This window comes from Physeter macrocephalus, chromosome 13, assembly GCF_002837175.3.
Source record: "Physeter macrocephalus isolate SW-GA chromosome 13, ASM283717v5, whole genome shotgun sequence".
Lineage (NCBI taxonomy): Eukaryota > Metazoa > Chordata > Mammalia > Artiodactyla > Physeteridae > Physeter > Physeter macrocephalus.
In genome coordinates this window covers 78,307,913-78,334,711 of record NC_041226.1, presented here as the reverse complement: position 1 = coordinate 78,334,711, position 26,799 = coordinate 78,307,913, and the positions used below count along the sequence as shown (strand labels likewise).

The 26,799-nt window shown below is 41.9% G+C and overlaps 1 protein-coding gene across 1 annotated transcript in view; it reads right to left on the bottom strand.

Moving 5' to 3' along the window:
• Window positions 1-26,799, bottom strand: part of MYO16 (myosin XVI) — a 432,588-nt gene that overhangs the window by 136,092 nt on the left and 269,697 nt on the right. The window contains exons 22-24 of the mRNA XM_024123222.3: window positions 23,169-23,321; window positions 21,442-21,642; window positions 1,428-1,503 (exon numbers count right to left, since the gene is read on the bottom strand). Coding sequence (XP_023978990.2) covers window positions 1,428-1,503; window positions 21,442-21,642; window positions 23,169-23,321 — 430 coding nt within the window. The remainder of the gene's footprint in view (window positions 1-1,427; window positions 1,504-21,441; window positions 21,643-23,168; window positions 23,322-26,799) is intronic.

The following is a 26,799-nucleotide window of genomic DNA, read 5'->3' as shown; positions in this document are numbered from 1 at the left end:
CACATAAGGGCACACTGCAGATTTTTTCCTCTTGCTCAGATGTATGTATAGTCTAAAATTTTTGGAATAAAATAAGATTCGCCTGTTTTCTCTTGGCACTTGTTAGCAAGCATACACAAAAGAAAGACTTTAAGATATAGGGACTCTGTTAAGATAAGCAGAATTGCAATATCAGAAGACATCATGTTTTCTTTCTATATACATATTCTGTCACCATGAAATACAAAAAAAAGGAGGCCTAGTGCCAACTTTGAAAACATGCTGCATATTAGTCCTTCATAAAATACATGGATTTTATGTATGTTATAAAATTTTAAGTATGTTAGGAATGAAAGTCCAAATATTTGAAAACTAGAAGGAAGACATTTCCAGTGATAATCAAGAAGATCAATTGTGTCACTTCTTTCTTTTTACACAGTATTATTCCAAGTCCATGTTTTTATCATTAGTCTCAGCCTTTAAGAGAACTCAATAACCATACATTCTGAGAGGCAAGCAGAGTCATTCCCCGTGAAAAGCAATATATTGCAACTCTACTATTTGATTTAAGGTAAATATATTCCTCCAGCCGGAAGTGATATGGATTGGATGTCTTCTTTCCAGCTCAAAGGCATCCAACTATTTCATGAAAGGCTATGATATGCTTCTTTTCCCAGGAATGATAAATGGCTCCATCTCATTTAGAGCAACTTAAAGCACAAAGATGATACATTTTAATTCGTTGAAGAGGTTATGAAGAAAATGTGAATCTGCTATTAAGAAAATAATTACTAGAGGAGATAGAACTATACATATATGTAAATTTATAGATCTATATGTAAATATAGATATATATATAATTATACCACATATAAACCCAGTACATCATTTTACATATAGTATAGAATTATAGATATATGTATAGAGATATGTATAAGGTTCACTAAGTAGATGTCACCTATAAATTTATATGGATATATACACATATGCATGTGTGTATGTTTATATCAATTTGTACCCTCATTTTACTTTGTAAGCATTAGTTTTTTTATAGCTGAAAGTACACAAGAATAAAATACCACCGTTAGATGTGCTCCAGAGTCATCTTAAGTGATGAAATTCACCCTGCTGTAGCCTAAATAACTGTGGAAGCCATAGCATCTTCATCAGGCTTCACACAGGAGCTTCTTTATATTCACACGCCAAACTGGTAAAGGTGTTTTATGTTTCTATCTGCTAAAAGCTTAGTTAAATTATGGTTTCTACTAGACTCCAAATTAAATTGTAACCAGTGTGTAGCATGGCAAGATCCATTCCTTATTATTCTGGGCATTAGAACACAAAAGAGAGTTCAATTATCCTTAGCTGGTGGCATATTTTATAGGACCATGTTCAGAGACAGAGACATAAAGAATGTGTGGCATTTTAACCGTACGGGGAAAACTTACTTTTCATTACAAATAGAAGATTCTGTGAAAGGGAGTCTTTATTTTTTTCAATTGCTCCAACAATTTCATACATTACCTATAATAAAAGAAAGTGGCATAATTACTAATGGTTAAACATGACCACGAAAGTAATTTCCTTTAAAGAATAACTTGACTCAGCGGCAGTTTTAAATTATTCATAAGAGCAGCGTCTTCAGGTCTTAGAGTTCTCGCTACAGGCAAGTTCAAAGCTCCCATTCCCAGGCTCTCCTTCTGCACATGCAGCCAGGAACGCCTCCTCTGCTCTGATTGCCGGAGCCCACCTCACAATGCGAGTTTAGGAGAAAGGGGTGCTGACTCACAGCCATCATAGCCTGTTTATTCTGAAGAACCCTCACCTGCTCAGAAAACTCTCTAAACCAAGTAGGAAGACTTCATGACACCTTGGGAGGGAAGTAAATGAGGCGTCAGTTTGAGAAATGGAGCGCTGTTTTTATTTAAAAACTTAACAGACTCACAGACACAGAAAACAAACTTATGGTTAACAAAGGGGACAGTGGGGCGGGAGGTTGGGGGGGGGGAGATAAATCAGGAGTTTGGGATTAACAGATACACACTACTATATAGAAAATACTAAACAACAAGGACCTACTGTAGAGCACAGAAAACTATACTCAGTATCTTGTAATAACCTATAATGGAAAAGAATCTGAAAAAGAACAGATATTGAACAGATATGTACATATATATGTACGTATGTGTAAATGAATCACTTTGCTGTACACTTGAAACTAACACAACATTGTAAATTGACTATACTTCAGTAAAAAAAAAAAAAGCATTCCTTTGGATCATTTAAGCAGTGAATAAAATCTGAAGTCCTCAAAACAAAGAAAACTCAGGAAACAATTAATTCTGGATTATTCAAAGAACAGTTTTTTTTTTTTTTTTCTGTCACAGTTTACTTACGAACATATTTAAATGACTTTATTGTCTGGTTTTGCTGGTATTCCCATCTGGCCTGGGAGACTTGATTTTTGAAAAGAGACGTGGTTTTATTGTCTCTCTCAGCCTCAGCCAAGTGTGAGCTCCCAAGTGTGGTCCTGGGGGTCAGATCAGCCACGAGGCTCATCAGGTTCAACAGCTGCTGCTGCTTCACCACGGTTGGGTGTCACAGGCTGTCCTTTACCCCGGGTAGACCAGGACTGACCCCAAGGAGGGCAGCTGGTCAATGATGCCTCTTCGTTCTGCATCACCGTGAGGGAGTGTGGGTGGTTAGACCAGTGAAGGTGATAATCACCCGACTCCTTCGCGAATTTTAACTGGATGGCCCAGAGAAGACTGTCTCGTTGGCAGCAAGATGGAACTGGACAGAAAGCATCCGTGAGAAAGAGGCTGAGTGGCCAGTGAGAGGAAGCTAGAAAAAGGCCAGGTGACCCCCAGTGAGCCGTGGTTCCTACCGGGTTTTCAAGTTCCAATGCCTAACTGTTTCATCCTTACAATAAAGCCTTGCTGAGACTTTATTCTTTGCTGTCACAAGAGCCTGAATGGCACAGAAATCCCAAGATACCCTCCAGATTCCCAGATTCTCCAACATGAATTTGGATCAGAAGACTGCTTGAGCTAAGAGGCAAACAACTAAACGACTTTAAGATACTTCTCAATCATTATCTAATTATCCAGGTTGCCCCTAGGCCAGAGCATGGCTTACCAATATTAAAATGTAAGCTACATATCATGTTACATATTACACATTGTTGAATATGAACAATTTTCACATCATCGAGAGCAGTGGTTCTCAACCAGGGATGATGGTGACACTTTCAGTGCCTGGAGTCTTCTGTGTTTGTCACAACTGAAGGGTTGGAAGGACAGGGATGCTACAAGCATCCTACAGTGCCCTGGACAGCTCCACAGTGAAGAAGTATCTGGCTCTCAATGACCAGCGGACTGGGGTTGAGAAACCTTAACCTGGAGTTCGGCTTCTGCATGCCTTCCTGTACTACAGACAGCAGTGCCCAGAGACCACAGACACCCAGCTAAGCTGCTCTGCATCTACATGGACTTTGGCAGGTTATTTAATGTCCCAGAGCTGATCCTGCAGTGTAGGGTCCTCCTCTGTATGGTTCCAGTCTATAATTCTAGCCTCTTCTTTTCACGGGTATCTGATGATTCTGAAGTAAACACACACACACACACACACACACACACACACACACACACACACACACACACAGTTGGACTACCTGATTTTTTCTAAATACATTCCTTGCCTGTCTTTGCTCCTGTCACGCCTTGCTTTGTGATGGGCCTTCCTCCTGTACCTTGAGGGAGTGACTATGGATTGCTTAGCTCTGTCTCTGCAGCAACAAGCGAAATGCTTTGTCCGCTGGGCAGATTCATTTAACATTTGGTGAAATGAACAAAAAGGTTTCGCTCTATTGTGACCACATATAGCATAACATCGCGCTGCCCCTTTTTTATTTAAGATTATGTTGATGAGTCTTTCATTATCACAAGATCATGTGCTCTGGGAAGTCCTCATGAATGGCATCCTGGTTGCACTTGGATAGTTGGACAAAAAGCTAAAGGTCTCCCATTAAAACTAACGTTCAAAACTTCCCAGCTGGAGACACCAGCTGGAGAAGTTACGTGGAAAAGATACTTAACAAGATCGATACAAGTGCAAACACTCAAGAAGGGCAGTTTGATGCTTGGAGGAAGCAAGGAGTTGGGCAAAAGTTTCTACTTCATATAAAATTCATGAGGCTTGAAGCAGGTGAGCTTAATTATTTTGTGACAATGGGAAAACTGCTTTAGCTCTTTGAGTCTTTCTTTATGTGTTAAATTAATATTCTGCAAAGGCATTCCAAGTTTAAGAGCTTCTGAGCCTATTCCTAAGGCATGGATGATTACAGTACTGACAGGATTTGAGCTGACAGCTCAACAGAAGTATTAGACATTACCCCCCAAGATAGCTTATTTTATCATAATTAATACAATAATGCTAACGACTATGTGTTACATAAACTTGGCATTAGTGGAATGCTAACACGTGGTTCCATATCATGGTTTTTTTTCCTGGTCCCAAATCTGGAATCAAGTATTTCCTCAAGGAGCCCTTTCGTATTTTACAGGAAAATTGAAATTAGAGACCTAGAGGTGCACGATAGCATAGTATTATCAAGCTAGTCAGTGTTTCTAGGACTTTTCAGGAGACGAGCTGAGAAATACATGCACACGGCACACAGATGTGGGCACGTACATCTGAGATGGGTTTATTTTTTCTTTTTAAGGGTAAAATACAATCTGTTTCCAGACTTGGTCTTTTAACCATGATGATTTCCTCAATCCAATAAAGTTTGGTATTGGCCTTGTCAAAGGCAACTAGAAAATCTAAATAAATGATATCCACTCATGCCCGTTTATTATGTCCATAGATAACCTGCTCCCATCACTTTTAAATACTTCTTTAACTTTTAATTTTGAGATAATTGTAGATTCACAGTCGCAAGAAATAACACCGATAGAGCCGGGAAACCCTTTGCCCCATTCCCGCCAATGATAACGTCGGACAAAACCATCACCAGCAGGATATTGGCATCAGTGGTGGGAAGACTCAGGAATCTATTTCATACGCGGAGAACTGAGGCCATTCGTGTTTGGTGAGGAACTGGTCCCGTTCATCGAAGTCGTCGAATTTAGATGTGATGGTTGTTTGCAGTATGTATTCCCTTTTGATCTTTTTGTGGACTGCAGGGTCTGTATTCATATTTCCTGTTTTATTCCTGATATTAGCAATTTATGTCTTTGCTCTTTTTTCTTTGTCATTCCTTACTAGAGGTTTGTCATTTTTATGGTTATTTGAAGAGAACCAAGTCTTTTTTTTTTTAACATCTTTATTGAAGTATAATTGCCTCACAATGGTGTGTTAGTTTCTGCTGTATAACAAAGTGAATGTTATACATATACATATGTTCCCATATCTCTTCCCTCTTGCGTCTCCCTCCCACCCTCCCTATCCCACCCCTCTAGGCGCTCACAATGCACCGAGCTGATCTCCCTGTGCTATGCGGCTGCTTCCCACTAGCTATCCACCCTACGTTTGGTAGCGTATAGATGTCCGTGCCACTCTCTCACTTCGTCCCAGCTTACCCTTCCCCCTCCCCATCTCCTCAAGTCCATGCTCTAGGGAATAAAACACAGAGAACCAACTCTTTGTTTCATTGATTTTCTCTTATTTTTAAAAAAATTCCACGCATTTTGCTCTCAGTTTGCTCTTGGATTGCCTTTCGTTTGCTTGTTCTGGGTTTATTTTATTTTCCTTCTTCTAGGTTGTTGAGGTGGAAGCTTAGATTACTGACTTGAGACTTTCCTCTTTTCTAGCATGTGTATGAGGTGCTATAAATTTTCCTCTTGGCACTGTTTTAGGTCTGTCTCAAAAGTTTGATATGTTGTATTTTCATTTTCATTCAGTTCAACGTATTTTTTAATTCCCTCGAAACTCCATTTTTGATTTATGGATTATTTAGAAGGGCATTTTTTAGTTTCCAGGTATTTGGAGATTTTCCTGTTATTTTTCTCTTCTCGATTTCTAGTTCGAGTGCATTGTGATAGGAAAGCCCCAGTCTGTATAATTTCAATCCTTCGGAATTTTAGGTTTGGTTTATGGCCCAGAATATAGTCTTTCTTGAAGCATGGACTTGAAAAGAATGAGTATTCTGCTTCTCTTGGTTTACACATCTATAAATGAGCAGATCCCGTTGGTTGATGGTGTTGAGTTCTTCTACATCCTTTCTGATTTCCCACAAAGCTGTTCTATCAACTGAGAAGAGGACGCTGAAGCTTCCCACTTAACCTTCTGGTTAGCTGACCTCCTCTGAGGGCACTCAGCAGGGGAAGAGAGGCACGGCCTCATTACCGTCAAGTGGAGAATTCGGGGTCCCCGCTCAACCTCCTCTGACACAAAAGAAGAGGGGATTCTCATTGCCGCTGGGTGGGCAGGAGTTCTGGGTCTCCACTGGGTCTCCAGGCACACTTCCCTGGCTGCAGGGTGAGCAGGTAGAAGGGGTCGACATGCCTCTCTACTGCTTCCTAAGTGGGCGTGGGGAGAGGGGACCTGCGGCGGGTTACCTCTGGGCAGTGGCGAGAGTCCTGACCTCCCCCCACTCCTCTGACATCACCCCCTCCCCCCAGCAAGGAGGCGGCGGCACAAGACAAATGCAGAAACTTCGCACAATACTGAAATCTGAACTGTGCCTAAGCATTTCCAAACCGCACATTCTAAAAGGGCGCACTGTCATTTTAATAAAGGTAACCAAAAGGTTTTGTTGGTTTTATTTTCACTTAAAAAAAATTATAGCCAACGAGCTGGCCACAGTTAAAAAAATATATAATCTGATGATGATAATGCACACATTTTCTTTTAGTCCTAAGTTAACACGAGAACTAAAAGTTAATTTTCAGAAGAAGACGTGAATAGAAAACCAAAAATCTAACTCCATGATCGCTCGTGTCGAATCCTTGGTAGATCCTCACTTTCTACAGAAAGATGTCCACCTCACTGAATACTATCCTTTGACATACGGCCTATTTCCAGGCGCTCCCCTTTCTTTTTAGAAAAGTCCTTTCCAGCTTCACCAGCTGCCAAAGCCAAGTCTACTTCTCAAGGCCCACCTCTAGGTAGGAGGCATCAAGCTGTATGGGAAAGAGGACCAGCCTTGCACGGCAGCTGCCTTTTGGGCTCCAGCTTCAACCGGTCCTGGTGCCTGGTAGGTAAGGACATCAAGGTACTGAGCCTTCCTGATTTCTCGTCTCCAGAACATGGATGGTAATGTCAACCTCGCTCTCTCTCTCTCTCTCTCTCTCTCTGGGTGATTCTGAGGACGCATGAGAAAGTATGTTAGTCCTAGTTTTGCATAGTACCTATCGTTTTCTGATCAGCAACCCCCATATCTGCTCTAATGCTCACCTGTACCTTCCTCTCACCCCTGTTCCAGAATATTTTTGCATTACCGCCCCGAGAAGGACTCACGGAGTCGCCTATGCCATCTAACTATGAGGCTGCTAAATGAGCTGCCATCCGCAAAGGAGGCTCTCCTCCTGTAGTGTAACGCCATCGGTCAAAATTCATTTATTCCTTTACAAAGAAATTGCTTCTGAATAAAGGCCGTCTCCCTGGAAGAGTAAAAGCACGTGACGCTCACCAGCCACCTAGCCTCAGCCTCACTGGGACCTCACTGGGACCACTGGCCTGAAGAGGCACTAAGGTTGCATAGAAGCCACGGATGCTACAACACTGGGTGGGAAAAGGCACCTCATTGGGCTCCTGGTGATTCGAAGGGCAGTGAGCCTCAGCACCTAGTTAAACGGACAGAGGAATCTGTACGAACGGGAAAACCGCAAAGAGAAAAACTCAATGTACCCTAGGAATCACCCTAGCTCTGTGAGTCCGTGACGCCAGGGCGACAGAGAAGGCCTGTCCTGTCTCAGCTGTGCCCCCCGGGAGGGACGTAGCGGGCGTTGCTGGAACGGCAGGAGCAGGTTTCAGGCATGGGCCTTTCTAGGTCACTCAGGACAGCTCCTCTGTTCTCAGCCCCACCCCTCCTTTTCCTGCTGGTTTACTGTTTGGGGGATGAAAGGAGAAAACACCTGAAAGTCACAAAAGATAGAGGCCAGGATAAATGTTCTTTTTCCCCCTCTGTCTTTACATAACTGAAACTCAGGCTTGTTTTCTTTTTTTTTTTTTTTTTTTTTTTTTTTTTGTCCTCTTAAGGATTCCTGCTATAAGTGACAGCATCCCTCACGCATGTAACAGAGAAATTTATACGCATACAGGCCCATACAAATCTTAAAGGAAATTGTCATGCAGTCAAAGAATTCCTTCGGAAAGATCCCGTTCAATAAAATGGCTCCAAAGGAAATTTAGCATTTTCCTCACGTTTCAGCAGTTTGCACACTCATCTAAATGCTTTGGTGAGGATGCCGAGTGAGAAGAGTGCAAGCTAGGGAGCCACGGCCACGGGCTCCTTTTTTGGATGTACTCGCTGTAACACCCCGGCACTGCAATACCTACAATTAAAAGGAAAATTACGTGCGCTGTATATAAAAACAGGGGTTATAAAACTTTCGCCATGGGTGTGAATCACAATCCATCAAGATACTTAGTCTCCGGGGTCCACAAAGAAAAGTTACAAAAGGCCAAACCTCATGCACTGTCTTCCCAACTGGAGGCTGTCAAGCCCAGCTTTGGCTAATCTCCAAGGAAACCGAAGTGCAAGGGTGAATGAGCTCCAGGGAAGTGGCTCCATCCACCATCTCTGATTTTAATTCCCTGAATTAAAGCGAGAGCAGTCGGCTTACTCCACCTGGATGAGGAAAGCGTGGCGTCTGCCAGAGCTGGGGCCTAACATCCTAACGTCTGTGGCCTCAGCCCCGCCCCAGGCGCTGGCACACAGGAGCAGGGCCATGCGAGGTCAAGGAGGGTGTGCCAGTCTGCCGTGCTCCCCCCAGCTGCCCTCAGCTCCACTTCCCGTAGAACAGTCTTCTCCCTTCCCATCTCCAGCCTCAGAGGAGGCAGCTGCTTCACACGTCTCTGGGTCACCTCATCGTCTCCCATCTGTCTCAACTCTTCCTGTGGAACCTAATCCATGTACTTTTCTTCTGCTTGAAAATTTGGAGCAGTTTCTTTTTCAGGCTAGCCCCCGGCTGACCTCCACCAGCCCCAATTTCTCGCTCTGTCTATTCCTGTCTTGGTGCTGACAGCTCAGCTGCTTCTACCTGCTCTGCAGCTCAAAAGGACAAGGAGAGATACCGTGTTCATCACTGTTCAGAACACCCGACGAGAGATAATGAAGCTCTTGAAGGTATGACGGAAAGCCAAGAGAGCAAGGCAGTCCTAGAAGGGCGGATGGATGGATGCAGACAGAGCGATAAAAACTACTCGTTCCGAGAAGCCTGAGGGTGCAAGGAGATAGCATCGCAGCCCGTGAAATGAACCACAGGCAGCGAGCGGAGGGGGTCTCAGCGTACCTGCAGCGAGGCCTCGCAGGTTAGAGAAAAAGAAATGGAAACAAATAGAGCATGGCACTGTAGGCTAGAAACATAAATGTCACAACCAATTCTCCATTCAGGCCAGAATCAGGAAGCCAACAGGAAACCACCTGAGTGGGAAAACAAGGGTGGAGAATTCTTAGGAGAGCCTTTTGTGGCATCACTTAGGGATTCGCTACCTAGACTTCCTGCGTCTTCTTTGTCCTTCCTTCTCCTACTGGGCTGAGACGTTACCCATAGTAACATAAAACACTGCATTAGAATGAGAGCCTTTTCCAGAGTGGACGCTCTACCTTGCAAGGTAAAATGTAAAGGACAAACTGAATTGCTAATTATATTATCACCTAATTAATGTAGTTCCGATGTGGAAATCTGTATTTCCATGTGGTTAAGTGCTAAAAGTTCAACTTCCTCTAATGAAGCTACCCGCAGTGATAACTGAGGCATTTCAGGACGCCCCAGACTACAGCATGGACGGCTTACGTGTGCTTCTGGTGGCACTGATATTTCCTTTAAATATGTGTGTGTGTGTGTACATATTTCTCTAAGTATGGTATTTGACTTGGACATCTCTGTCTGTCTGTGGATCTATGGATCTATTGCTCTCGCACCAATTTGTGTGCACAGCAGTGATTGCTTTATACAGCAGGCAAATAGGGCCATAAATACTTTTACACAGTTTCTTCCCCCAGCACCTAAACCAAGCGGGAGGAGACCTCATGGAACGCCCTCATACACTTGGACAATGTCCCAGCACTTAGGGAGACACTGGGAACGGGTGATCGACCCCCACTGAGTAGCACAAAGTCAGAAATCGGCAGGAGGATGGGGTTCGTGTGAGGGAAGGGACAGCCCTGCTGCAGGAGGAAGGGCCGCTGTGTGTCAGCTCCAGAAAGTGGAGAGCAGGACATATTAAGTTTTTTGATGAACTACAAAGGGTGCGATGAAGTTTCCTCATCTGGTCCACAATCCCAAGTTGGGTTACATCCTGCCCAAGAGGCTATATGTGAGGCTGAGAGGAGTGGGGTCCGGTGGAGAGCGTCTGTGGGTGAACATCAGAAACCAGGGCCCCCGGGGAACAGCCAGCTGGGGGGGGGGAGGGGGGGAACAGCATCACCAAGGGCACGGGAAGGGCCTCAAAGCCCCCCCAGGGGAGCGTCTCGGGGACACATGGAAGCACCCAAGCCAGCATCAGCCCTAAACATCGAAAGGAGTTGTGTGCGTGAAGCCATATTGGGACGAAATGAGAGGACCCAGCACAAGAATAAACAGAAAACAGGATGCTCCAGGCCACCGTACAGTGTCTCCTGTGGGGCTGAGGCTTGACGGGACTGGACTGTCAGCTAAAGTTTGTGGTTCTGATCACTATACGGGACCAGAAATTCCTCCTCGCTGAGTTGAGTCCGTGAGCACGAATGAAAGCAAATAAAGGACTTTCTATTACTTAGAAGAGACCAGAAATATCGCTGGAGCTGCCTGGGCTTCGCTCTGGTTAAAAGGAAGGGTTGTCCCAGCTGAATCTATTTTAAAAAGTGGTGTGAACCCAAAACAAAAATCGAATCCTGATGACATCTCCCGAGTTGTGCATATTCAACTACCAGGTACACGAAGAACAAGAGTGTTAAAATGATCTGGAAGATCTGATTTTTAAAAAGAGAAATCCGAGTTTATTCTTCTACCAAAGGAGGTAACCTGGGAGGTAAAAATATGGAAAAGCAAGCAGGCATCACCGCCACTGTTTCAGGACTATTATTAACAAGTCGAATCAGAATAATCACATTTAATTCTGGACAGTGTCACGAGGGAAACAAGAAGATAAATGAAATAAAAGCAGTTCATATGCCTTTAAGTAAAGGTATTCATTCATCCCTTTATTCACAATTCGCATTTCTTCCATCAGTTAGTGTTAGGAGACTGTTGAAGGGACCCAAGCGGGGGAGGTGATGTGACCTCGGGCGCTGGAATACCAATGAGGGCTATTTGGATTCTAAGGGTAAGTGGGGAGAGGGTAGCTTGTAATTTGGTACATTAAATGGGTTTCTGATTTTACCATGAGTCGAAAAGTGGGACAAATACGGCAAATCAGTTTTATTTACTTTTTTGAAGTCAGTTGAGACGGTGTTTGGGAATTTAGTTTAGTGAGCCACTGGATCTGTTAACGTGAAGATGCCACTCAAGCAGAGATACTAAAAAGCAGACCTGTAGGTGTGAAGCCCACAGAGAAACAGACTGGAGAGACATGGGAGCCATGTCACCTACGAAAGTGAATCATGAGAGCATATAAACTCCTAGAAAGAGACATAAAATACTCTCCTGGGAATCATCAATATTTACAGAATGTAAGTAAATTCACTCATCAGTCAAGTTCATAACCCCCTTCTCCACCATGTTATTTACATGATGCAAAATATAATCCCTAGGAAAGAGGTGGGATTAACAGCTGATAAAAATGGGCAACTTTTGAGATAGACTCTTGAGTTCACCACAGCATATCAGAATGTGTGTAAAGACTGGATTTTAGCAAAAGAAATAAGTAAATATAAACGGGTCTGATAATTTTTCATGCCTGGTTTCAGCTTTCTGAGGTCTGCTGAAAAATGTCTGGATTTCATGCGTACCGGTAAATTGATCTCTCTTGCATCAATATTTATAAGCAGAGGCTTCTATTTTTTACTTTTCCATTAAGTGATTCCATCTAATAGTTTTGCTTGCTCTCATTCTGATTCACTTTAAGTTGATAAATACTAATCAACAGAGAAAGTTATTAGAAGCACATAGTATTACTGTTAAGAGTCCTTATCTAGATATCTAGATTCTGGATATGGGCACTGAATTAAAATTACCACAACTGAAATTTATGAACATGCTTCATTGGTTCCTTTTAAGGAGAAAAAATACCAATCGACTAACAATAAGATATCAATATCCTAGGAAATCTGAAGTTCCCTATTTATAAATGTCCGTCAGCCCGTGAAGATAAAAGAACCAGTTAAATCTTTGAAAAAACGGTAAGATTCCCTAAATAAGAGCCTGCATTTTCTCTTCCTAATAAAACTCTGGATAAGGAAACATTTATCAAGTCTACAAAAATGTATGCCAAAGGTGAAATTGATAGAAGAAATGGAGTACAAGGAACCTGGGGGAGTTAATTTTTATTCTTCTAAAAGTTTGCCCAAGAGGTGAACAAACACAGATGTAAATTAAGCTCTCTTTGTGTGGGTCTAAATATCTTTGTCAAATAACCTTTAATAGTATCAGTTTGGCTTGGACCAGACAGGTTTCATTGTCATGTCTGGGGATTCTGCCTGGAGAAAAGAAAGAGGGAAATAAATGGAAACTTCCTTATTGATGAGTTCATCTCCTTTTCCCGTTGATTTAAAGGTTCACTTTCAGAGTCTTCTTGGGAACACTGTGTCCCCCACCAATCTCTGGAGGTGAAGGCCAGGAGACAAGCTACAGAAGGTGTTCCTGACACAGGTGACACAGGGAAATTGAAGGGACCAAGGTTTCACCCACACACATGTTATGTAAATACGTCTGAGGGCAAAGAGGTCGGCTTTCATCCCTCTGTCACCTAGAATGTACGGCAGCCTCAATGAGATAGAGATCTCTGCTTCTCAGACGTCTGAGCAACACCATAAATCTCAACCGACATACTTCAAACTTAATTTATTCCGCAGTAGGGGTAGATCCTTTTCAAGGAGAAGGGCAAAAAAGTTCAGGTATTTCATAGACTGGCCACAAATCAGTCTTTTCCCCACATCACTCCTATCAGCAGCAATGTTTTAGTAACTGGGTTCCTGGAAAGGCTTGTGGAAATCAGTGACATGATGATAATGGGTCTAGAGTCTGCGATTAGGACTTTATCCACCTCACCAGGATGCGATCTAGGGGGATGGAAAAGGAACCTCGATGAATACAAGCAAACCCCATCCACATAAAGACACACCCACGAGCACATTATATAATGGGCTATACATTTCCCTTCTGTTGTAAATTACATCTTGGAATATGTATGTAAGTTGCAGAGAGCGCTTCAGTTTTCTTAAGGAAAATGATATTGAAAGGACCTTTAAAAATCTGCAGTAAAATTTCACACACCTGTATGCTTGATTAAAATATTAGTCATAAAGCTAAATGGTAAAGAATATAATTTTTTACAAAAATTATCTTTAATCAAGGCAGCATTACCCATCACAAAAACCACCTGTATAGTCAGCGAAAAACAGAATGCCACATTAACATAAGGTGAAACATTTATCTAAATATTTTTTCTTTTAATATTATAGTTTCCATAGATCGAGACAATCTCAATTTCCTGCGCTTACCTTCCACTGAAGTCTTTCAAGTGTGATAGGAAGTACAAGAAAATATCATACTATAACTTTGGTGGTTACACATTCCTTATCATCCGCTAAAGCGCTATCAATAACATCATGATAAATAAAAATAAATATTCTAACACATTTATAAAACATTTATTTATGCAATGTGAGCACATTTATAACATACAAGAATGAACAAATCTCTTTCTTAACTAATCAAGGACATTTACCAATGATTCAATTTGAGAAAGTCAGTTGGGCCTCTAATATTCTCAATACAGCCAGTTGATTAGGTGATTCCTGAAATATTTTCAGGACTTCGATACTTGCGATTGATGAGTTTAAAATTTTGCCAAATATGGTGGTATTCCTGCCTGGAAAGACCTTCAGCAGTTGTTGGGGAACTAGGACTCGCATCTTTGACACAACGTCTCAAAACAGTTGTACCTGCATTGACTGCTTGCCCACCATTTACCCTTCAGAACAAGTTCACGAGGTTCATAAGTATATTCCCCTTAATTACAAACTCCATGGGTATGTTAGCTGAGGGTCAGTGTACCCCTCAAATCACAGCAATGGAGCCCCAAGTGCCCCAGTGCGTCTTCTCTGTTACACAACACAGATTTCATGACTGAGATAATAAACACTAAGATTTCAGCACACACCATGGTGGAGAGAGAAAGATACGGCGGTAGGGGGGTGAGAAAGCTGAGACAGCGTATTGTGACCTACTGGTCTGTGGTGGGTCGAATGGTGTGCCCTCCAAATTCACGCCCACCCAGAACCACAGAATGTGCCCTTTTATGGAAATAAGACCTTTGTGGAGGTAATTAGTTAAGGTGAGGTCCTACTGGATGGGAGGGGACCCTAAATCCAATGACTGGTGTCCTTAAAGAAGAGAAAGGGACACAAAGACACACGCAGAGAGAAAACCTCGTGAAGACAGAGGCAGAGACCTGGGTGCTGTGCCTACAAACCAAGGAACACCAACTGCTGGCAAGCTCAGAAGCTGGAAGAGAGGCTTCGAACAGATTTCTCCCGGAGCCTGCAGAGGGACCCAACCCGCGGACACTTGATTTTAGACTCTGGCCACCAGAACTGTGAGACAGGATACGTTTCTACGGTTTTAAGCCATGCTGGATGGGGGACTTCGTAATGGTGCCCCCAGGAGACTCACACATAACTGTACAATAATTGGTGAACCACTAAACTCCACCAAGGCTTCCTTCACTGGAAAACTGACACAGTAATATTTACAAAGAAGGTTGTGGTGAAAATGTTTCCCAGGCACTCTGCAAATTGAACACTGCTAGGTAAGCATCAGGTGTGCCTATTGATGAGGGAAGAGACAGAGCAGGGAAATTAGGATCAGGCCAAGAACTTGGCCTTGGGAAGATGGGTATGATTTGGAAAGAAAGAGGAAAGGGGCATTACAGGTGAGGAAACCATGTGAGCAAAAATAGAGATGGAGAAATGCAGGAGTCATTTTCAAATGGATCAAATGTGTTAAAAGAAAAAAAAAAAACTACAATGCTACGAGTTAAAACTCCTCACTGCTTTTCTAATCTGTAAACATTGACCCAATGAACACGTGCATTAGCTTCCTGGGGCTGCTGTAACCAGCAACCGCTCTGGAATCTGGCATCCCTGCCCTCCTTCCGTGCTTCCCCAAGCTTCAGGTGGCTCCCGGCCTTCCTCGGCCTGTGGCAGCATCACTCTGGTCTCCACTTGCTTTCCTCTCTCAAATCTCCCTCGGCCTCCCTCTTATAAGGATACTTGTCACTGGGCTTAGAGCTCAACAGATAACCCAGGAAGACCTTCTTGTCTCAAGACCCTTGACTTAATTACATATGCAAAGAGCCTTTTCCCAAAGAAGATCCCAGTCATAGGTTCTAAGCATGAGCGCGAGGGCCTGTCTTTTGTGTGGGGCAGGCACCATTCCATCCACTACGGTACTTATGGGTTTGGAAACAGAAGGAGGCTAAAACACAGGCACGTCACCTTAGGTAACAGCGACACCACCAGCATGATTCGCATAAATCATCAAGGCCAGTCACACAATGGGACGCTTATCTGAGATCCCAAAAGAATCACTTCATGCCACAAAAGAAATGATCATAATGAACAACGTGCAGACAAAGACCTTATGAGCAGATACCAAAGAAGGTCAAATATGTAAGTGTCATATATTTTATAGCTATTAATCTTGACCTCTGTCTTCATGAATTTAACTTTTATTACTTCAGTTTGCTTTACTATCTCTTAATCGATTTCCTTTTCTCACGTTAAAATGTAGGAACTTCCAAATACTATTTCCTATTAGAGTTTAGGGATCACCTTCATGGAAATTCAACTCTCCTAAGAGCCAACGTCTTTTGCCAAATCCTAATTCTTCTTTCCTTCAAGATTCTGAATTTTAAAAGCCAATAAAATTAGACACACTTCTGGATTTAATGCTTATCCATCATTTAAATCACTAAAAGAAGTTTAAGAGCAATTCCTAAACCAGGTGACCCCATCTAAGGTTTAAAATTTGCTAAAACCAATAACAATGATAAAAAAAACACACAACTCACAGCTTCTTTAATTCAAATTCATGCTCATTAGAGAGACCCTGTTAATATTTCATGCACAGCCTCATCCCATTTACTTTAAAATATTTCTGTAATGGAGATTGGAAAATACACCACGCTCCTAGGAGTAATGAAAAATTCAAACGTGTTTAGGGAAGATCTTCAGCTATAATTTAAATAATGTTGCTTAAACATTTCTAAAAGGACTTCTGAGCCTCTGCTCCAAATGAGATTCAGAAGCATGACAGGGTCTCGCAGTCAGAGCAGAACAGTCAGATGTGTGGGTCTCTGGGGGCGGGAGGCTGGATGTCAATATCATCACCAGCAGTAATGATCGTCCTTCCTATGAGATATGGCAGGTTTTTACTAACAAAACTAGCTAAACCAGGCATGGAGGGGCAAGTGGTGATAAGAACTCTCTAGCACTTCCACCTGGCCAAAGAAGAGACTACGAACAAACCCACGAACCCCAAAGCCATTGAGGTCTCCTCTGGGATCAACTTTATCATCAAAGAGCTATTCAGGGTTGCTCATCCTACTGTCCAGAATAGACCCTGCCTGCTGATTTTAAGCCAATTAGCTCTTTGCTACATCGCCTGATTTATAAAATGCAGAATGTGCCGCTTTCCTTGAAAATGCAGTAGCTCAAAATTTAAGTATACAAAGTTACATCTGATGATTAGAATGGCATATGGCTTGACATATTGCCACAAATTACACAGAATCTATACTTTAACATGTGAATGAGTCCTCAGGGAGTCCTTGGGCTAAGACTCTTTAGTACATCTCAGTGAAATGAAAGACTTTTATAAAACCACAAAATTGACTCCAATTATGGAAAATCCTACTTTAAAATATAAAGGTGCTTTTACGGGAAATTTCGTGATTCCGCAGGGCTTTAGCTATGTGGCAACTAATCAACTGGCTTTCTCTGCTTTGCTTTATTGCTGTCAGAACTCAGTGAAATGATTCCATTCACTCAAACTCTTCATTGTTCTTTCCCAGATTTTCTTAAAACCATTGACATTTTATTAGGTGCCTGTAGAATACTTTTTAAATGCAAACATACAATAACTAGCAAGCAAAATTTTATTCCAAAGCTTGGCACCATTCAGTTTAATGCAATGATCACTTATTGAACATCTAGTATATCTTCAAGGTACAAGACGAACAGACTTACAAGGCGGGTCAGGTATATACCGTCTGAAGATAGCTTCCACGAAACTTACAGAAAAATAATTTTCCAAAATCATTAGTTAGACCTTACTGTAATTTTTCAACTAAATCCTATGAATTCAATAAATTATTTTTAAGTATCAAATAATTCATTTATTCATCAAATATTTATTGGTGCATTTTATGTGCCAGATACTCTCCCAGGCACTGGGGGTTATCAAAGAATAGAGAAACACAGATACTTGCATAATAAAATATCCATCAAGAGACAGATGAATGGCTAAAGAAGATATGGTACATATACACAATGGAATATCACTCAGCCATAAGAAAGAATGAAATGATGCCATTTGCAGCAACATGGGTGGACCTAGAGATTATCAGACTAAGTGAAGTATGTCAGACAAAGACAAATATCATATGACATCACATATGTGGAATCTAAAAAAATGATACATATGAACTTATTTACAAAACAGAAATAGACTCACGGACATAGAAAACAAACTTATGGTTACCAAAGAGGAAAGGTGGGGGGGATAAATTAGGAGACTGGGATTAGAGGATTCATACTACTACATAAAAAATAAACAAGGACCTACTGTAGAGCACCAGGAACTATACTCAATATCTTAGAATAACCTATAATTCTGAAAAAAATATATATATATGTGTAACTGAATCACTTTGCTGTACACTTGAAACTAACACAACATTGTAAATTAACTGTACCTCAATAAAAAAATTTCTGACACAAAAGCTTTTGAATTGAAAAGTATTCTAACATTCTAACATTTGACTTGAAAAGTAAGATAACATGTTATTTTATTATGCAAGTATCTTTGTTTCTGTATTCTTTAGTAAATTCTTAATATAAAGAAAATATAGATTAAAAAATCTGCACATAGGACTAAAAGATTGCTACTGTTATAAAAAAAATGTCGGGTCTCTCAACTCTAAAGGATAGCTGATAATTTCTGAGACTATTATATAAAATCATCCACTGACTTCCTCCCCACATCCACTAAGCCATCACATGGCACCGTCCCAGCAGAACTTCTCACAAAGGTGTTCCCTGGAAAAAATGTCGGGGCTTCCCTGGTGGCGCAGTGGTTGAGAGCCCGCCGGCCGATGCAGGGGACGCGGGTTCGTGCCCCGGTCCGGGAGGATCCCACGTGCCGCGGAGCGGCGGGGCCCGTGAGCCGTGGCCGCTGACCCTGCGCGCCCGGAGCCTGCGCTCCGCAACGGGAGAGGCCACGGCAGCGAGAGGCCCGTGTACCGCAAAAAAAAAAAAAAGTAAAGGCTAAATCTCTCAACTCTAAAGGATAGCTGATAATTTCTGAGACTATTATATAAAATCATCCACTGACTTCCTCCCCACATCCACTAAGCCATCACATGGCACCGTCCCAGCAGAACTTCTCACAAAGGTGTTCCCTGGCCTAAGTGTCCTGTCGAGGCTCACTTCCTGTTGACCCGGACGTCTCTTTTCTCTTCGTTTCTGTGATACTTTTCTTTCCTACTAACATCTTTCTCCCTCTTCTCCGTGTGCAATTATACACATTTCCCAAACTATGACTAGGTTTCTAGAAACAGCCAGCCTCCCAGCGTCAAGTAATTTCAGCATCTCATGGGAATTTCCATTAAGAACCTCAAATTCCAAACATCTAAAGCGGAATATCTTTCCTTCCAAACAGCCTCCTTCTCCAGGATTTCCCTTCTTGGTTGGCCTAAAACAACCTCCATCAGTCAACAGGGTGAGGCCCTCAGGGTCATCTCCAGCTGTGTCCCCTCCCCGGCTCCACACATGCAGTCACTCACTCTTCCCTGGGAATGCCACCACCCTGTCCTGCCACTCTGGCTCAAATGCAGTCCTTGTCGGAGTGTTTCCATTGCCCCCCTTCCTTTCTTCCCAACCTACCTATATCATGTCCTCTGGTTTTCTCACTTCATCCCCCACCCTGTCTAAAAACATCTGGTAAGTTAACACTGTCAAGAGGACAAAGTCCTGAGGCGTACATGCATATTTATTCATGATTTCACCACAAACAACCTGCCTAGACTTTTTTCCGACCAACCTCCATAGACTTGACCAAACGTCTGGTACCATTTCCCAACTGCGATGTGGGTGGAAATGGTGGAGCGTTAGGTTTATCCTGGTCACTGCCTGTCCTGCAGATGTTGGAAAGTGCGAATATTAGTTCTCCCAGACTCCTTTGCATCTAGGGTCCACTCGTTCTGCAGCTTCCACCCGTCTGAACTACTGCCTGAGATTTCGAAAGTGGAAGTGGGGGAGGCTGCATTTCTGCTGTGTCTGTGTTTTACCTGGTGAGCGTGTCCAGGAGATGTTGGTTTTCTCCAGCACTGAAGGCTCCAGGCTCAGCCACTGACTCTTCCTTGTTGAGGGCCGGGGAATGGGCCTCTTTACTGGTTTAAGTGGCAGCAGTTACTGGGAGTCAGTACCTGTAGCAGCAGTTTCTCAATCAGGCTGCAGGCTTCCCGATCAGACGTGGCCCTAACTACAGAGGGAGCCCTGTCCTGTGGGGTGGTTTTAAGGTCATTTCTGAAAGTTCAACTCAGAGTGCCCCCGACAGTGATTTTCCCACACTGAAGTTATTTTCTGCTTGAACAGCTACACAGGATTCTGTCCTTTGCAACCGAATCCAGACAGACGCACGGTTCGTTCATTGTCAAAAGCCCTTGTCTTTACTGGGATGTTCTTCCTCGCGCTCTCAGGCAGCTCAGCATCCCCCTTAAAGGCCAAGGTCACATTTTACCTCCTCTTGAAAACATTCCTACACTCTTTTTTGGAGCCAAATAAACTCTTTCTTCTTTGTGGTAACAGAGAATTTTGTTAACGTGACCAATATTACTATGAGCAAATTATAGTGGAAGTACTTGTTAACTTTCCTTTTCCTTACTTGACTGTGACACGTTTGAGGGCAAGAAATACGGTTTGCTCATCTTTGATCCTCTAGTGCCCTGGGTTTGGCATATAGTAGAGTCTCAGTAAACACTGGCTGAAGTGAACTGAAATACACTGAGAGTGAGAGAGTGACTAGGGATTTCACCCCCTAATAATGTTATTTGTGCTACATCCCAAACAGGGAGGAAAGTCTGGCGGCTACAGATTCAAAAGTGGAAGAATTAACTATAGATGGAAGCTGGATCGGAGATTAAGTGGGATGTGGATGTGAGCATCAAAAGATGGATAAAATTTGACCTTGTGAAGAAGACAAGGAGGATATTTCCAGCTTGAGTGTGAAGAGGCGCCACGCGTGGGGGGAGGGGTCTGCAGGAAAACAGGGAGTGGATTGGAAAAAAGAACCTGAACAGGGGTTTTGCAGAGGAGGGTTGGGGCAGGTAAGCCTTGGAGGAAGTGACAGGGACCAGCTGGGAGAAGCCCGATAGGAGGCTGGCCTCAGGACTGTGACATGTTTTAGACAGATAAGAGTCGGTCCTTGAAGGATTTGAAGAAGGAAGCATGTTTTTACAAAGCTGGTTAGGCAATGGAGAGGGGTCGGAGAGTTGCTTTCTTCCTTAGGTTTAGGAAAAGTAATTTAATACTAACAACTATATTGAGGGTAAGTAAACTCAGAGGTCCAATGTTGGTTTGGATTTTGAAAATATCCCAAATTTCACAGAAGAGCTCTTGTATTAAATCCAGGTCTCTTTTGCTCGTATTAAGTTATAAATATGGAAACGTTACGAGAAGAATCATACCGCATGCTTCATCACCCACATTCTGAAGATGCTAAGTCCTTATCAGGCTTAGGAAAGAAACATTTTGTGGGTTGTTCACCCAGTTTCAATGATCAAAACTCTAAAATAGCAACACCTTTTAGGCTTGTTCTTAAGACCTTCGGCCCATTAGTGCGTACCATATATTGCTCAGTTCTCTGAACTCACCCGTCCTGCGTAGTGCATAACGGTGAAAGCTGTGCCTTGGTCTTTGAGGGCGAGGTTCCCGTTCCCATCCTTCATGGGGGAGTAAACTGCATTTGTGTTTGAGGATTCTAAAAGACTGTGTAGCTTTTTGGGAAGACTTGGTTCCATTGACCAAATCATCTGACTTTCTTCATCCAATAAAGAGAGAAATCCAGAAGGCTTCTGAAAGTTAAGAGGAGAGAGTTTTTTCCTTCTATTACTCAATTTGCTATTTTTGTTACTGCTCATGCATACCTCATCCCGTTCATACAAGCAATGAGAAAATAAATTAGTCTTTGTTATCAATACATGTCTATTTTTGTTCATCGCTGTATCCGCACCACCTAGCAAACCTCTGATGTCGTGTTGGTCCTCAGTAGTATTTATCGATTACAGGAATTGAAAATAAATAAGTGTATTTTAAAGTCATTAAAACACTGGCATTGTTAAAATATATATTCTCACCTTAATAAAAATAAAATTTCCAACTACAGAAAAGTTGTATGTTTTCTTTCTGGTATATAGACCTACCTATTTATAGGTAAAAATGCAAGTTTCACCCTATACTTGGTAGGTCTTTTCATTTCATTTTGGGGGGGATCAAAGAGGAGTAACAGCAGAAGTATCCACTGACATTTCCAGTTCATACTGATGAGGTCCCACTATTGAAATAACCATCCCAACGATGAGACCCCAAGGATGATAACCAAAGAGACAGAAGTAACTTCATTCTGCTGGCCGCTGTTTAGCAGTCAAGGACATAGCAGCAAGCGAGAAGGAGGGTAGTGGGTACCCAAGGCTTCCCATATACAGCTAAGTATATATTACTGGCAACCCATCTTATAACCTTAAGGAGGTAAACTGTATACTATGTGTGTCATGATGAGGGAGGGCTTTCTGGAGGAAGAGAACTTCTTCTGTACTTAAAACAAGGAATGTGGACAAGGTGGTACCAGAAACAAGGATATTGCACATATTCGGAAAATGAATAAAGTAATTGGTAAGTATACATTTATAAAAATAAAGGGTAGAAAATTATATACTCTTCCCCTCAATAGCTAAATGGTATCAGTTTTACACAATGTTCAAGTGTTTTAGAAATATTATTGGTGAATCTATATAAAGCCTTATATTAGTAGATAGAGACTGATGTTTGTGTGATAGATTTTTGTTTTTATGATGGCGATATTGAGGCAAAGATTCTTGCTTTGTAAGGTAGAAACAATAAAGATAAGCATAAACACCTGCAGAAATACGAAGATGATACGTACGTATATATATATATTTTTTTCTGCCAAGGTTTTCCATACTCAAACTTAGAAATCTGGAGACAAACAAGATTCTGCTGAATTTGTTTTACGGTCTTGCTAGTCTTAGAGTTACTTTATAAAATATTATATTTGTACAATGGGTATTTTTAACTATGCCAAGAGGAGGGTTTTAGCGACATAACGGCAGCTGAATATTTTTTATAACAAAATGATCTGATACTTCGTGTCCTTTTAATCAATTGGTAACCCTTCAAATGCCCTTTCAGAGGAAGGTCGTTTGCTCCTCAATCAACACTGAAAGATTGTAAGTGAAGTAGAAATTGCTGAGTCTCCCATAAAGCTATCCTCAAAATAAGGCCCCGTGAAAGAAAGTTCTTTCTCTCCAGTATATTTAAATGCATGCATCCTGTAAAGTATCTAATTATATTATGTGAATACCTGGAAAAAAAAATCCAAAACTCCACTCTGGTTACCAAGAGAATAAGCCGTTTCCATGGTAACTCCCTCTTGTACACATTCTGTTTGCTCCTGTAGGAAAAGCACTTCATTGATATAGTGGTGCATCTTCTCATTGGTCATGTTGACACAGAGCTATTGTGGGGAAAAAGGAAACAATTCACAAGATGATTCGGCATGCAGATCCATGGTTCCAGGACACATTTCAGACCAGTGAAATGCTGACTCAAGAACGCTCAGCACAGTTAGTGTATCTAGATGCCGCACTACAGTCATCCCCAAGAAGCCAAAGTAAAGAGCTTCACTTGATGCTGTTGGCTTCATATGGTCTGATTATGCAATTGAAGGTGAGCATGTTAAAAACAACAAGAAGTATAATTACAGCATTAACTTACAAATTTGGGGTCTAAAATATATTTGAGTATTTAAAAAATATTTCCAAAAGGAATATATATTTGGGCTCTTGTCAACAAATATTATATATATATTTCTTTATCCATTCATCTCTTGATGGACACTTAAGTTGCTTCCATATTTCCATATCTTGGCAATTGTAAATAAGGCTACTATGAACACTGGGATACAGGTATCTTTCCGAATTAGTGTTTTTGTTTTTTTCAGATATATACCCAGGAGTGCAATTGCAGGGTCACATGGTAGCTCTATTTTTAGCTTTTTGAGAAATCTCCATACTGCTTTCCATGGTAGCTGCACAATTTACATTCCCACCCACAGTGTGGGAGGGCTCCCTCTTCTCCACACCCCACCCACACTTGTTAACAAATGTGTTATTTCTTACAGTTTTCATTTCTTAACTTAAAAATATCTTAAGATATTAGAAAATAAAATAAAATAACACAAATCTAGCCAAGATGAAGTCTTGCTTTCCCTCTGGGCTATTCTCCTATTTTCTGCCTTTTTTTTTTTTTTTTTAATAACTAAAACCTCAAAAGAGTTGTCTTTTCTTCTCTCAAATTCCTGTCCTCCCCACTATTCAAACCCCTCCAGTACATTTTTGCCATCACTGCTCCACCAAAATGGCTTTTCTAGAAGTCACCAGTGATAGGTGCATTTCTAAATCCAGCGTTCAACCCTCCGTGTTCATTTTCCTTGACCTCCCAGCGATATCTACAGCCGATTCCTCTGCTTCCCTGGGGCACTGCCTCCGCTGTCTCCCAGGACATACACTCTCTTGGTTCCTACCTCACTGGCCACCGCTTGTCCATCTCCTTCTCTGAATCCATCCTGGAGTGGTCCTGTGCTCTGCCCAGGGCCTCCTGTCGCCCATCTCTACACCCACTACCTTTGTGAGCTCAGGAAGTTTCACAGACCATCCTGTTCCCCCCATCTGCACTATGTTCTATTAGGTGAAATCCAAAGTCACTTAGAAATATTTAGAATTCTGTAACTCACTGAAAATAATTAAATATGAATAATTTATATAAATCGAAGTTACCGATAAAGCATTTGTAAACGGAAATCAGATCTCATTTGCAAAGGGAACAATATTTAGGATTATGTTTAATGTGAAATGGGATGTATTTATACAAAGTAAATGCCAAAGTTATTGTAAATCGCACAAGACTGCAATAGTCACCCGAGAAAAGAGAGACCGCCCAGGGTTCCTCTTGTCCACGCGCCCAAATGCTTCCCCAGGTCTGGTATCATCACAACACCTGCTAAGTAGGACTCCTCTCAGACATTCCTGTCCCTCTGCTGGGAGCTCATGGCTTCTCTCCTGGACACATAAGAGCAGCCCTTACATTCCAGCTTCCAACCAGCAAGCCAAGTCGCCCCCCATAACCAACACCAGAAATGCCCTAATTCTCCATACAGGTGGTCTAGGCCTGCCCATAAAGGTGTGGCAATTAATAAATTAAGAATAACACATGCGTAGTTTTCCATTTTCTCACAGACCTAGCTATTTGGGAGGATGGGAATTTACGAGATTCTAGGGACACAAAGAAATCTTAGAGGAATATTTTTTCAGAGAAGAAAAGAAGCAACATATTGGAGTGCAGGGCATGGGTCAGCACACAGAGGGAGTTCGTCCTGAGGCTGGAATGGTTTGCTGAGAAGTTCTATTCTTTAGCTCTTGCTGGGACCAGAATTTTTTGAGTAAGTAGAGGCCGCTCAAGCATCTTCAGAAACAGGGTGATTGGAGAATAACAGGATTGCAGACGCGGGACTACCCTGGTGGAAGCAGACGCTGGAGATGTGAAAATGTAGAGGCTCTGTGACCTCATCTAGTCACGTTATTTGGATGATGAACATACATCGGTATTTCACTATTAATATAATAAGTGGAGAGTATAGTAGAAATATACCAAATACGATATTTAAATAACGTATTTAAATGAGATCTAAATACCATATACTGACACACAAAGAAAAACCAAAATAATTCATAGCTCCAGGTCAAAAATGATGGCCCAGGGCGACTGCCTTTGTTTCCAATATTTGTTCTTGTTTCTCTGTTTCATAGTAAAAAATGCTTTCTGTAAATTTGGTGATCGGTGAATGTCTGTCGACTGAATAAGCTTCCCTACTGCATTCTATTACAAAATAAGATCTTCTGTTTAAGAAAATTAACAAGAAAGAGGGAAAATTGTTATCTGTATCTCCCTCCTTCCCAATTAAATAGCTTGACATAAAACAACCAATAAAAACGTGTCTGTCCGAATGTCCCCTTGATTGTCCCCGCCCTGGCCAGTGCCTGCCTGCGGCAGGTGGAACGCAGGCCGAGGACCCAGGGAGCTGGGTGTCCAGGGCCCTGGAGGGACCAGTGGTGACTGGGACCTGGTTCCAGCTATTTAGCAGGTAGGGGAAGGGGAGGGCCCCAGGGGACTCGTGGTCTCCGGTGACTCCTTGCCCCCTGCCCTGTCTGGCTTCATTCTTGTATATAATTAATTAAACCCTCCTTTTTTAAACCTGAAAAAAAGTTAAAAATAAAATTAACTATGCCACATTGCTGCTGTCTTGGAAGTTATGTTAAAACCTGAAGACCTTGAGTGAATTTGTTCAAACTTGCAAAATCCCCCTTTTTTTTCATCTTCTCTTCCTCTACCACTCCATCCACGATCTCTGAAATTTTTTGAATTTTCTTCCTTCTATCTGATTTGGCCAGTGGTTAACCAGAGCTTTTCCCCTCTGCTCCCTGACAACTAGATTTCATGAGATATATGCAAAGCTGCAAGTTCTTTAAATTTAAAAGTAAATGTTTCCTAAATAAACTCACACTTTTGTGGACCAATTCCCTGAATATGAAAATATTAAAAATATAGTCACTTCATTTGAGAACATACCATATAAGACATTTAACTTTAAATGCTTGATTGTTAAGGCAAAAAGAGTTTGAATACGGATACAGACCCATAAATTCTGCACATGAGAGCTGGCAAAGGAAGGGCTGGAATTCAGTAATTAAATATCATCTGAAACATATTTCCTTCCTTGTACCTGATACAATCTCGCACATTCATCCCCTTGAATTGTCTCATCAAAACTAACTGGTATCACATGAAAGGATGCTCAACATCACTAATCATTGGAGACATGCAAATCAAAACTACAATGAGGTATCACCTCACACCGGTCAGAATGGCCATCATCA